We start from the raw sequence: 13,055 nt of genomic DNA, 5'->3' as shown, positions 1-13,055 counted from the left end.
TTATTATTATTATTATTATTTTAACTTGACAAGGGCCGATGACAAGCATTTCTTCAGGAGTGTCATTGTGTCTACATGACATTTACCTTCCCAGGTAAGCAGTCAGTGCCATCYGCCCACGGCATGTGCTGCGTCCTGCAACCCCTCTGGGCTCCCTCTGGACTGGTGCACCACAGCCTCCGACACTGAGTCTAAGAATCACAAAYATAATCGGTGTTAAAGCTGGGATTCCACATTCATAATCTGCATAGTTGAGCAGTTTTATTTATTTCACATTATGAAATGTTAACTCTAAAGATGAGTGAGTAAACTGCACCAGTCAGATGTTTCTGGCCTGCAAAGCTTTTCACTTTAAACTAAAAAGAAGTCGTGTTGGACTGATTTTGTGAGATTTCTTGTTTACAAAGTTCTCATTTGAMGTTTCACAGACTAATACTGAATATTTTATTCAAGAGAGCATCATGGTGCTTTCACATAAAGAAAATGACTTCAATTAGCTGACGACCTCAGCAGCACTCGGTCCAACCTCCTGACCCCAACAGCATGAATCCTTCCCGCTGCCTCCACTCACCATATAAGGGCACACCTGTGTTCCAGGCCCAAATATCAACTCGCACTGTTTATTGACACTGTATATCCGGCCGGGCAGCTGCTGCGACAGACTGTACGGCCTAGAAACGGGCTCGTCCAGCAAGCACTCGCCGTATCCTGTGCTATTAAGAAATAAAAATGAAATGACTTAAAGGGGGAAAAAAGGGGGAGAAAAAAAACAAGAGACACAAACAGACAGAAAACACACTCAGTACAGCTGGAGTCATTTTCTGTAAGTATACAGAACAAACGACTTAGGAGGATTTTATAATAGTTTTCTCTAAATTTGGATTTTTGCTGTTTCAAAAAATAAAAATAAAACACTACCACTACATAGACAGATAGCTTGTAAGTTTATTTTATAGTATTTAAATAAATGTATTTGAAATATCATTACACCACATATGCGGCATTGATTTGTCCGTTTCTTTTYCTTTATATTCTGCATCTGTAACGTTAATGAAGTTAACAGTACGACCTACTCCAGAAACTCTGTGATGTACTTCCTGCTACATTTGGACCACATCCAGGGGTTTGTGTTGTAATTAAGCGTGGGAGCCATCACGTGTTGCTGGATCTTAACGCCATCGTCCTTACACTTGTTACTGTCATCATGAGGCATGTTGAACCTGAGAAAATAAAAAAAAAGATTTAAGTGTATGGAAAAACTGTWTTACAAAATTTATTGTAGTTTTAAACTACAAAAAACTAAACTTTATAGAGTTTTCCTGCTTCTGGGTGGATTTAAAATTTTATTATATGTGTTTTTCACGCCAACATATGCAAATAACCTTTTCGCATTTATTGAACATGATTTATTTCAAGTATTTATTTTTTGTTTTTGTGTCTCTTGAATGTTGGGAAAGAAACCAACATAATTAAGGTGTGTAAGAGGATAAGGAAAAAAAATAATTAGATAATTAAATCAAAAAGGAGTGCCAATTTTGTTTTTGGCTGAAACTCAAACACTCATCAACTTTCTCCTAAAACATTTCAATAACTTTACTTTTATAATAACCTAAGCTGATGTAGCAACATTATAAAAAGTGTTAGGAAATACAGGATCAAAAGAAATGTTTGAGCTGCTGCTGGTGGCTCATTAGGTAACAAAACACCTGTCTTTCACTCAATGATAGCACTCCTAACAAGACTGACGAACAGGAAAACAGAGAAATGAAGCCTCAAACTAAAATATTTAAGTTGTTTTGAGAAATAGGAAATCTTAAACTGTATTTTAGAGAAAATTACATTTTTTTGCWTGTCTACAATATTTTATTTAGAAAATATGACAAGTAAACTAAAACTAAAACTTCGTATTTTGAGCTCAGATACAAAATAAGTCAATACAATTTTTGATGTGTGCACTCTGAAATCTGTTGAGATTTGCAGCTGTGAGAGACGCTGCGTAAAAGAAGACAAAAATGCTAACATTTTAATGTTTAAACTGATCCTTTTAACAGGTAAAAAGTGTCAAATTTGTGGAAATAGGAAGCGATTTTACAAACGATTAAACAACTTAAAAGCTATTCTGACAACATTACACTAGCTTGTGATAAATTCTTTGAAAAAGTCACAAAACTGCATCAAGTAAAACCTGGTAAACATATATTTCTGTAACTTATTTAAACTTTGAATGATGTTTTCTTGTTGTCAAACTCAGTTTGCCAAATTTCAATTGCTTTTTTTCTTATGTCAAACGCTGCACTGCTACCAAATATCACATCACKTTGTTCTTGACCGAGCTGCACATATTGCTGTGTATTTTGTATGAATCTTTACAAGACTTAGAGAGGGGTAGCAAATCAATACTTTTGATGGRAATAGGAGATTAACAGAGGAGTAATAATAAGCGTGCTTCTCTGCTGAAGCATTAGCACCTTTAATAAGGGACAGATTAAAGTTTGTGCATAAAAGGCWAAATGTACTCCCTGCTGCTGGTGCACGGCTGCAGCAACACGCCGCCTGCTGCTAAGCTGTTCACCTTTTCAGGGACCAAGTCACAGCCTGTAACTGTCTCCGCTGTAGAAAACTAACAGCTCCAGTTCAGGGTGACTCAGGGCTTCAGACATTCCAGAGTTTGAAATAAACCAAGAGAAAAGCAAGTGGTGGTTTTATTTAAACTMTGAGTAACAATCCAATTTACAGTCTCTGTCTCAAAATGAAACACCGACTTGTTTGGGGAGTCAGAAGGTACACAAAAGCATTAAAAAAAACTGAGAAAGCAAAAATAAATCCACGTGTTACCCAATTCTCTCTCTCTCTCTTTATTTCGTTTTAGTTTCCATGTGTGAATTCAAAGGAAAAATCTACGATCGTCTAACAGAGGCCAAAAYCTTTTCATGTTTGGAGCAACCTGATGTAAACTCTGAGCCGAAACACGATCGATGCACTCACACGTGGCCGAGTTCGTGGGCAATAGTAAASGCCGTGCTGAGCCCGTTGTCCTCACTGATGCTGCAGCTTCTGTACGGGTCGCACACCGTACCCAACTCTGCAAGTCCTGCGCAACACAAAACTCATGATCCTAACATCACAGCAAGCACTGCTCAACCCATTATTAGAAAAACTGCTCACCTAAGGTGTCGCACTTATCCCTCGCTCTGCAGATGTCTTGCCTGCAGGGAAGATGAAGAAAACACATCAGGTCAGAGGCAAACACGTAAACTTTAAACCCATCTCTTTGATCCGACTCTTTTTTTAATGCACTTATCCTCTTGTTTATTGGACAGTTCTGATCTTTCAGAGACTTAAAAGTGTGTTCAAAGTGAGAAGGAATCTGGATCGTTCCCATGCACCTGGTGATAAGGATGGCCGTGTCGTGATGGGAGTGGTGGTTATCATCCAAGAYGTTCTGACTTTGCTGCCAGATGCAGAAGTTCTTTAAAGTGGTCTGTGCATTAAAGGAGATGACCGGACCATCCTGAGAAACGGGTCAAAACAGACAAAAGTWAGGGTCCCCAATGTAGAAAACTATCACTCTGAAATGTGTTGGAGAGGGAAATGCTCAAACTAATGATAAATGCAACAAAACTTACCAGCTCATTGTTTATTATCACTAGCTTAACGATCACGATGTTAATCAGGTTGCCTATGCTGGGATCCTTGTAGATGGAAGAAACCTGTAGAATAAAAAAAAAAACAACTTAAAATCTCTGCATTTCATTTGAACACGAGGCTGATTTTAATGACACATTAATAAATCTGTATTTAATAAGCAACCATACAACAACTGCAAAACAGTTGGGTCATTGTGAAAAATGCATTTCAGTATGTTTTGCCATGTGTAAAATAGTGTTAAAAATGTCATTAACACATTTTCATTGTCTTCACTTTCTGAGTGGAAAATCCTCGTTTAAAAAATCCTCAAACATTTTATTGTTACTTAGCTCACTGTTCTTACATTTCGCTAATGTTTAGTAAATGTTGCATTTTAATGTTAAATAATATACGTAAATATTGCATCCTAAATATAAATGTGTAAATCTAAATGTGAATATTAAATTTTAAATTTTGAGGTTAAATAACAAAGCTTACATAGTCTGAAGTGCAGCTCAGACACTGGCTGTAACTGCGAGTTTGATGTCTTGTAGGGAAGCGCAGCATCAACAACATTGCCAGTTTTTAAACAGCATTAGCAGCGTCAACAGTGTTAGCAGTTTCAAAACAGTGTTAGCAGCGTTAGCAGCATCAACAGCATTAGAAGCATCAATATTGTTCACAGCGTAACCAGCGTCAACACCATTTGCAAGAGTCAACAGCGTTAGTAGCGTTAGCAGCGTTAGCAGCGTTAGCGGTTGATAATGTTGCAGGATGATGACATCATGACAAATGGCACGCACCACGATGCACAAAACGCAAAGGCTGTGTTCTTTAACATTTAGCCATAACATTTGAGTTTCAACTTTTACACTTAGATTTACACATTTAGATTTAGAATTTAACATTGAGACATAACATTTAATTCAAACATTTAGTAAAAAATTGTAAATTGTAAGAACGGTGAGCAAAATAACAGTAGAATATTAGTGGAAATTTTTGGAACTATGATTTTACACTCAAAGTGAGCTAAATAATGACTTACATTGCATTACAGTTTATATTACACTGGGTGCCCCATGTTTCAGAATACACTGTTTTGTAAATCTCATAAACCCATATTTTATTTAGGATTAACAGAGTAAATATAGCAAATGTTGAAACTAAGTAATTGCATCATTTTGTAGAAAAAAAGGTAAATGTGAATTAGTCTATACCACCAATATGAAATCTCTTAGTTTAAAAATTTAATATGTTTATTAAGTTTAAATGTGAATAAAATCTGTTTATGAGATTTGTTTATATTTAAATTTGACACAATTTTCCAAACTTTTCAGAAATGGGGTTGTACTTAGGGTTAGCTCTCTGCCTGCAGATTCAAAAGACATTWAAAAAACAGCCAGAGTCACTGAGAAAAAAGGCTTTGCCAAGAACAAAAATACAGGTCATTCTAACCTCCCCCTGAAGACCTCTAGGCCAAGAAGCCAGCGGAAGCTGCTGTTTGAAGTGGCTGGGAGGAAGTGGTCTTTGCGACATACCTGAGCTAATTTTTTTCCAAATTGATCAAAGCCCTCAGACATATTCTCCCTCCAGTTTTCCTCTTTTGCACCCTCCTTTTTTTTTAAAGAGCTGTTTACCCCTGCCCTTAGCTGGCCTTTTCCCTAACCCAAGCCCCCTTCAAAGGCTCACTGACTGACCTGCAGCACAAACAGGTCCACACAGTACGCACCAAACCTCACACAACTCCTTTCACCACAGCCAAACTCACTATGGACATTAACGTGAGGATGTAGTGCTGCAGGTTGCTGCCGTGATGCTCCACCATTTTGCTGTCGGCGACCAGCATGACTTCAACAAAGCGCGGGTAGGAGAGGAAGCGCTTTGATCTCCTGTGAGGTCCTGAGTCCCCACTGCTATCATTTGACGGTCTAGTGCTGGCAATGCCCCGCTCTGATTCGAGCAGAGYGTCAGCAGCCAGGCTGAGGCTCAGAGACTCCAGGTCGTTGAGGAAACCGGTGCCCACTTCGGGTTTGGAGACAGCGGTGGCTCCGGCGGCTGCTGCTCTCTTCGGCTTGTTGCTCTTCTGTCTGTGTTTGTGCCCTAAAGTGAGAAACCAGAGGGGAATAAGGGCACGCACAAATAAATACACACTCAGAAAAAAGAAAAAGAAAAGACAAAGGTCTAAATTATTGTTTGCCAAAAGGATGTGGTTTCAATGAAGCAACATTTATGGCTTTAACACTGCAGATCCTAGCTGTGAGTTGGCTTTATATTGCTGCCTCTTTTTGTTATGTTTATCGCTGCTCAGAGATTGTGTTGACAGATGAATACTGACTGAAGTACCATTTTTTCCCCTTCTCCCTTCACTTTGAAACCAGAAGAGGAAGAAAAGGGCAACGAGTTCAGGCTATGTGAGCCTGCAGCACAGCCATAAAAACAACAACAAAAAGAAGTAAACTGCTGTGKATGTACACTGATTAGACTGCTCTGTTAAATGTTTTAACTGTGACCTACTGAGGAAATAAAACTATTCATAAAGCATAAAACCTCACAACAGATACCACTTATCCTCCATTCTCTTCACTAACACAACTGATTTACAGATACTGTATATRATCAAGTTTTATGGATAAAACAGGCTGCTGCATTGATCCTTTTAATATAAAATKATTTCCAGTATTTTCATTTATTTGTTGCAGTGGACGCTGACTGAAAAACCACCAGCGACGTTCTCTGGTTTGTAACAACACTAAAAACAATCTTTTAAAAATAACAGAAAAAATCATCTTGTGGTTCATGAGATATTCTGCCTACAGATGGACAAATTAACACACACACAAATCAACACACAGACACGGGCATTTCCTTTATTGCCCACCAAGACAGGAGACGGGCAACAAAAAATAAAATAAAAATTTATCTCAAGCAAGTTTCGAAAGCTTCTGATGCGTTTGAAAAGACATATATTGTATAATCATCATCACGAAGAATCATAATCTTATCTTTTATTCTCTATCAGTTGCAGCTGTAATAACTGCAATTTCCCTCAGGGATCAATGAAGTACTCTGATTCTGATCATCACTAAACAATGCATTACTCTAGGTCAGGGGTGCCCAAACATTTTCCCCGAGGGGACCAAAATGAAAATCTATCCATGGCTGTGGGCCAAATGCAGTAATATAATACATGAAATAMAWAYAMWTWYTTWAAGTAAAGTMMTTTATTTTTAACAATTAAGCTATGCAATGGCCSTCTTTTGTTTTAGTCTGTGCACTTGGAGAAAGTCTGCCATACGCTCAAGTAGCAAAGGCTCATGGGACATTTCATAAATTGATAAAATATGAGTTTTTGTGGCCTTATAAAGTGTGCAAATCTACATGCGGGGTTAAATYTGATCTAAATATTTCTTGTTGTCGTTTCATGTTTCATGTTTAATCCCAATAAATCAAAGATGTCAGCACCATGACTGAAAACTACCTTCACTACAGCCCTTTTATATAGTCATTTGACCAATGGGAATAGTGTGTTTCTACCTATAGGATAACAGGTTACAACCTAGTTACTTTGGCAACTGTTGGTGGGCCAAATCAAATRGCTTGGCGGGCCAAATCTGGCCCTCGGGCCCCACTTTGGACTCCTCTGCTCTAGGTTCTTGTTAACTTGTTCACTGTTGCTTGCTGGTGCTGCACTTTTTAAATCACACTGACTGAAAATTTGGCCAATTTGGCAGAACTAAGAGGAAGTTTCTCTTTTACCAGCGTCTTCCTTAAAGGGTCACAGGGTCACTGGTGCCCATATATGCTGCATTTCTTTATTTCCACTAAAAACTACCAGAAAACTCAACTGCATTTATAAAAAAAATAAATAAATATCTAAAAAAAACATTCAACTTGCATAAAATGCATAAGTGTTTTTTTAAATAAAGGGAAGGTTTGAATGCTTTATAACTACAAAAGCTTTTTTTTGTCAGCTGTTTTTTCCTCGAGGTTATGTTTTGTAGAATGAACACACAAACACTTCCACACACAGTGACACCAAACATCTGCGCAACAATCTCCGTCGAACAAAGAAAAGGAAACATTCAGCATTTATTTGACTTGGTTTTGATTATTTGACTGTTTTAAGTTGGCATTACTTCTCCGATATACAGTTTACTCAACACGCTCGTCGCAGTGGGTCCGCTCGGGCTGCTTATCAAAGAAACAGAGGAAGTACAAGAGTCAACAGGAAGTTCAGCCAGTAAACTGAGATGGGAGATACAAGGGTGAACTTCCAAATGATTTTTTTTTTTCCTGTGTGAGAGCGGAGAAGCTTCCTCGCTGCGGTGACGAAGGCAGCAGGAACTGCGACGTGCAGAAAYATATTTTTACGCCGTACTTTCACTTTAATTCATTCATTGCGCTCCAGGTTATAGTCAGGTCCCAAACATGAGCCCACTTAATTTGGTTCTTTTTTTATCGAGTGTGATCATTAATAAGCACAGTTTTTTAAAGAAGTTTTTCAAAGTTTTTTTTCTATTGCATAATCAGCTCCTGCAACAACTGAGAGTGGAGTCTGGTTTACACCTGAGCATGTCCATGGGAACCAGAGTAATGGTTGTATGCACTTACACACACACACACACACACACACACACACACACACACATACATATGGAAAGATTCTCCAACTCACAAAACCACGCACTTCCTTCCATGCACATAAAAAACAACCACATGCACACACTGTTTTGAAGCCCAGCCACTGGGAGGTCCCTGCCCCGCGGCAGCATCACTAACAGGGTGAAGGGTGACTGGAGCAGATATTTAGGTCAGCTGGCGAACAGTGAAACCAGCTGTAGTCACAGAGCAGCACACGTGTGTTGCTTCGTGGGTTTGTGTGTCGTCTTGTGAACAAATGAAAAAAAAGAAAACTGCACGCATGTATACTCATCTCGGACCATGCCACACCTGAAGTGTCACAAGYTGGAGTTTCTTCAGACGTCTGATTCTTGGGTGCACGTTTCCTGTACACGATATGAGGTTTKGTGTGTTCTTCCTCGTAGCGTTCCCCTTCGTAGCTGTGCAGGGGCTCCACAAAATACTCCCCATCTGGAGACCTGAAAGTGCCGAGCTGGACAGCAGGGATAAAAACAATGCAGAACAGTTAGTCTTGTTCCTGTAAATATGTCTCAACTTCAGCGGGATAAAAGAAGGCTTGACAGGAACCCAAAATAGTTTTTGATATGAGCGACAGGAGTTTTACAGATCTAACGTCATTTATTTGTTGAGGGAAACGCAAACCACTTTTAAGAAAAGACTGGCAGTTTTCAAAATGGCAGCAAAACTTACATTTACAGTTTGTTGCTTTATTTACGTCTTTATTTGACAGAAATGGGAACAAAGGAAGCAACTTTAAAGTGTCTTTATTGAGTAACGCCATGATGTTTACAAGACATAAACAAATGCGGGCTTTAACTCCAGCAACACACTCAAACAAAGATGAGAGTGTGTGACTTCACCCTTCTTTTGATTTGCGTCAGTGGTTTTCAACTACTGGTCTGTGGACCTCTGCCAGCCCACGTCAGGGCCTTGTCTGGTCTGCAGGGGGCGGAGTTTGTTTGATGAGTGCTCACAATTATTAAAGCTTCAGGTTAATTTATKTGACACACTTTCCTTCTTTGGCCATAAAGAAAAGGTTTACCTTTCTACAAACATTTTCCACCATTGTTTTTATTCTTTATTTAACATTTATTTAACCAGAAACGTTACATTATATTTGTTTTTTATGTCTATGAGGTCCCACTAATCCTAAATTAGAGATAATTAAAAATGCCCACCAAACAAAAGTTCAGGACTCAAGAGGTTATAATTAATTTAATTCAATACAAAACCAGCTAATCAGGCCTAAGTTTTTTTGATCTGTTCATTTCTAAACTATCTTCTTTTGCTGTTTTCAAAGAGCAATCTGTGTTTATTCTTGCTGGATACAATGTTTGAGCTGCTCAGCAGTCTGTGGTTGTCGCCTTCTGTGGTGATGTCAAATTTTTAATAAGAGACAGACCTGGGAAGCAGCCAGGCATGTCAATAAAAGACAAACTCTCTGAAAATCTGCTGCAGGAATTTGTGTACACGACAATTTGCAGCATATTACCTAACTGGACTTTATGGGTAAAGACGACACCTTGCTTGTGGTCTCTTACAAACTTTAAATTTACACCTCTAAAYCCTCATAGGATATGATAAAAGTGCATCACTTTTATTTAATTTTGGATTTGAATACCCTCACAAAAATGCCTGCCATTACTGTGCCATAGTTACAATCATTATCACATGTTTCATCTTTTCCACACAGATCCCACTGTTTTCCCCCAAAGCAAAGTCCCCAAAGTCCCTCTGTTCATCTGAGAGGAGCTCAAACCCTGAGAGCTCCCGARTGTTTCTGTGCACAGTTGATATATGGCTTCCTGCATGCATAACACAGTTTCAAGTTACATTTATGGATGGAGCAGGAGACTGTGTTGAATGACAGGGATTTCTTTTAAAGGAACCCCACTCCCATGTGATGGTATTAACAACAATAATGTGATTAGTATGCATGCAGTGCTGCCTAAATGTGTAAAATTCAGCAGTGGTTTTCAGCTTTGGGCTTTACCCAATTYCCTCAGATTAAATTGTATCTATTATGTAGAGAAGCAAGATTCCCATGTGGATTTTTAGCACAAAATGGTAGAAGACTGAACCATTTATGGAATGTGTGCCAACCTTTCTCCAAACATGCTTTGTAGTTTTTGCAAACCTCTGCAGGAGCGGGCTTATTTACAAGTTGTTAGAAGAAATGTATAATCCGGAGATAAACGTGTTCTTGTGAATTTGCATGCATTTACTAGAACACAAGGAAAGGAATCAAAGCAGACCTGGGATGGCTTATCAGGAAAATCCTGAGAACAGTTTTGGCCTCAGAGCCCGTGTAGTTCAGGAGGCACGGTTAAGCGTGCCTCAGAGCTCTGTGATGTTTCAGATAAGCTTCTTGCCAACCCAGCAACWTTTGACTTGTTGCTCCTTTGCTGTGGTCAACCATCAGAGCTGCTCAGGGGGGAAATTTGCTGCATCATCTGAAAACATGGCACTTTGTTACACATGGACATTGTTTTCTGAACAGGGAACAACGGGCATAAAATGATCCTGCTCCCATTTTCTAACAGCAAAAAAAACCTTTTCTCTGTGCGATAAACTAATATTTACAGTATATTTCATCAGATTATTCTAGAATGTTCAGGGGGGAAACGTGAAAGGCAGAGCTTTCTTTCTTTAGACAGATACAGTAACTCTTGTAAATTAGGTAACATAGCCCTCAATTTAGAGATACTTCTCAAATGATGAAAAAAAAATTCTAACCAAATGTCATGAATGGCTGACTGGTCAAAAAAAAAATAAAAAACACGAAGGTTTCTTCAGCTAGACTGGGAAGAGGAGCCCAGAGAACTGAGGTGTTGTTTGATCAAAGGAGCTTCCTGCTCAGCAATGATCAGAGTTTCAGTCTTACTGGAATTTAATTGAAGAGAGTTTTAGCTAGCCATCCTGAATACAAGACATACAATTCAAGACAAGCTCTGAATCACTGAAAGACTACAGTTGGATATCATCAGCATGCAAATTTTTAACATTTTTAAAGCAGCGATAATATTCCCAAGGGGACCAAGTACTGAGCCCTGAGGAACACCATGTAACAGTGGAGAGGGCACATGTTATTTACAAACATGGAAAAGGAGCAAACAGATCTCCTTTTGCAAACAATGTAATAGAGATTTGTGGTTGACTGTGTCAAAAAGCTGAGGACAGATCCAATAAAACCAATACACTGTAATGACCAGAGTCTGCAGCCATCATCATAACTTTTAATAAGGCAGTCTCAGTTTAATGCATCTTACAGAAACCAGACTAAAACGTWTCCAGAAAACTCCAATTCTAATTCTAACAAATTGGCATTTTATACATTTTAAGCATATGTATTGTCTCTATTTAAAATTAAATCGGGTTTGGAATTGGATTAATGATATGGACTTGTTTATATGTATATATTTAGTRCCCTGAGGTGATTTTCTTAAATGATTTTTTGTTTGTTTGAATAATTCATTCAAAACATTCAGAAAAAAAGATTTCACGTCRTCCTCCAATGTGTCCCTTTTATTGTGATTTCTATAAATAAACGGCAGCGTGCACTTTTGATCCCAACAGAGAACTCGTGCAGCTGGAGTTGAATCAGTTTGTAATGACGTCAGCGCCAGCCGTAACTCTCGCTGTACGAGCGTGCGTAAAGACGTCACCAACTAGCGGAGACACGAGTGTCCAYTGAACTTGACACTGGATGTTGGATCCAAGCAGGAAACTCTTTATTTCTGACATATTTATGGGGCTGTGCAATAATTTTATGACGTAGGCCTATTAAACAAATATAAATAAAGGACGCTGTGTCCGAATATATGGTCTGGGGAAGAAAAAAACCAGAGAGCGCTAAGATTAAAGGAAAGCTTTCCAGGAATGTCATAGCAGCTTTTTGTTCGGTTTTAATAGAAGGGAWGGTTCATGAACACCTGTAGTGGAAAAAGTGAAACAGCTAGGTGTGTCGTGGTTTTTGCGCTCTGAGTTCTGACCGTGCGTAAAAACTCACCAGTCCGGAGCACAAGCTGATGACCGCGGCGTGTTGTTCCTGTGCGTTTACATGTCCTCTGTAAAAGCAATGCCGTARCTCAGTGTCCTCCTCCTCCTCTTCCTCCTCCTCCTCCCCAGTCTCCTTCTCCTCTCCCTCAGCATCTGTCCTGTTCGCTCCTTGGGGCGCTCCAAGTACCGTCACAGTGTACAGAGGCGCAATAAATCCCGACTCCAGCGTGAGGTTGAGGTGATAGTGTTTCCCGAAGGCAGATATCCTGTAGTGGATATTATCCGAGTCCCAGTGATCTGTCCAAACTTCGTCCAAACTTCTTCTCTTCCTCCTGAAGTGCGCGCCGGTTGGGAACTTGTCACCGGCTTCATTCACCCGCTGCGGCGTCACAATCTCATAAGCGCCAAACTCCTCTTTCACTGTGGAGAGAATGAACGGATTAGTTCAAGACAAAGACGCGTCAGAGGTTCGGACATCAGTCCAGGAATCTGTGACTTTCCGGCCGCTGCAGGAGGGGAACGAGTCCGGGAACTTCACAGAGTCATGTGCTTCATTCATTCTCTGCCTCCGCGCGCAGAAAACCCTCCCAGAAGTGAATTCTTGATACTTTACCTGCGCGTGAACTCCAAAGCAATCTCCCCGTGGATGCGACTACATTCAAGAAATCCGGGAACAGTAGGAAGCCCAAGCCCCAGAAGAGCACATGCATGATTGTCCACGTTCAGACAGAGAGAGAGAGAGAGAGAGAGAGAGAGAGAGAGAGAGAGAGAGAGAGAGAGAGAGAGAG

The 13,055-nt window shown here is 39.6% G+C and overlaps 1 protein-coding gene across 1 annotated transcript in view; it reads right to left on the bottom strand.

Annotated features, from left to right (window-relative positions):
• The window catches only part of adamts9 (ADAM metallopeptidase with thrombospondin type 1 motif, 9), a gene marked incomplete in the record, with an annotated part of 62,562 nt that extends 49,515 nt beyond the window's left edge, over positions 1–13,047 (bottom strand). Inside the window, 11 exon segments of the mRNA XM_014009865.1 lie at positions 87–191; positions 572–713; positions 1,074–1,220; positions 2,986–3,091; positions 3,166–3,206; positions 3,387–3,511; positions 3,627–3,710; positions 5,396–5,727; positions 8,578–8,740; positions 12,278–12,687; positions 12,881–13,047. Coding sequence (XP_013865319.1) covers positions 87–191; positions 572–713; positions 1,074–1,220; positions 2,986–3,091; positions 3,166–3,206; positions 3,387–3,511; positions 3,627–3,710; positions 5,396–5,727; positions 8,578–8,740; positions 12,278–12,687; positions 12,881–12,977 — 1,752 coding nt within the window.
• Between the last annotated feature and the right edge of the window lie 8 nt (positions 13,048–13,055).

Source organism: Austrofundulus limnaeus, unplaced genomic scaffold (assembly GCF_001266775.1).
Source record: "Austrofundulus limnaeus strain Quisiro unplaced genomic scaffold, Austrofundulus_limnaeus-1.0 Scaffold62, whole genome shotgun sequence".
NCBI lineage: Eukaryota > Metazoa > Chordata > Actinopteri > Cyprinodontiformes > Rivulidae > Austrofundulus > Austrofundulus limnaeus.
This window is presented reverse-complemented; position numbering and strand designations above follow the sequence as displayed.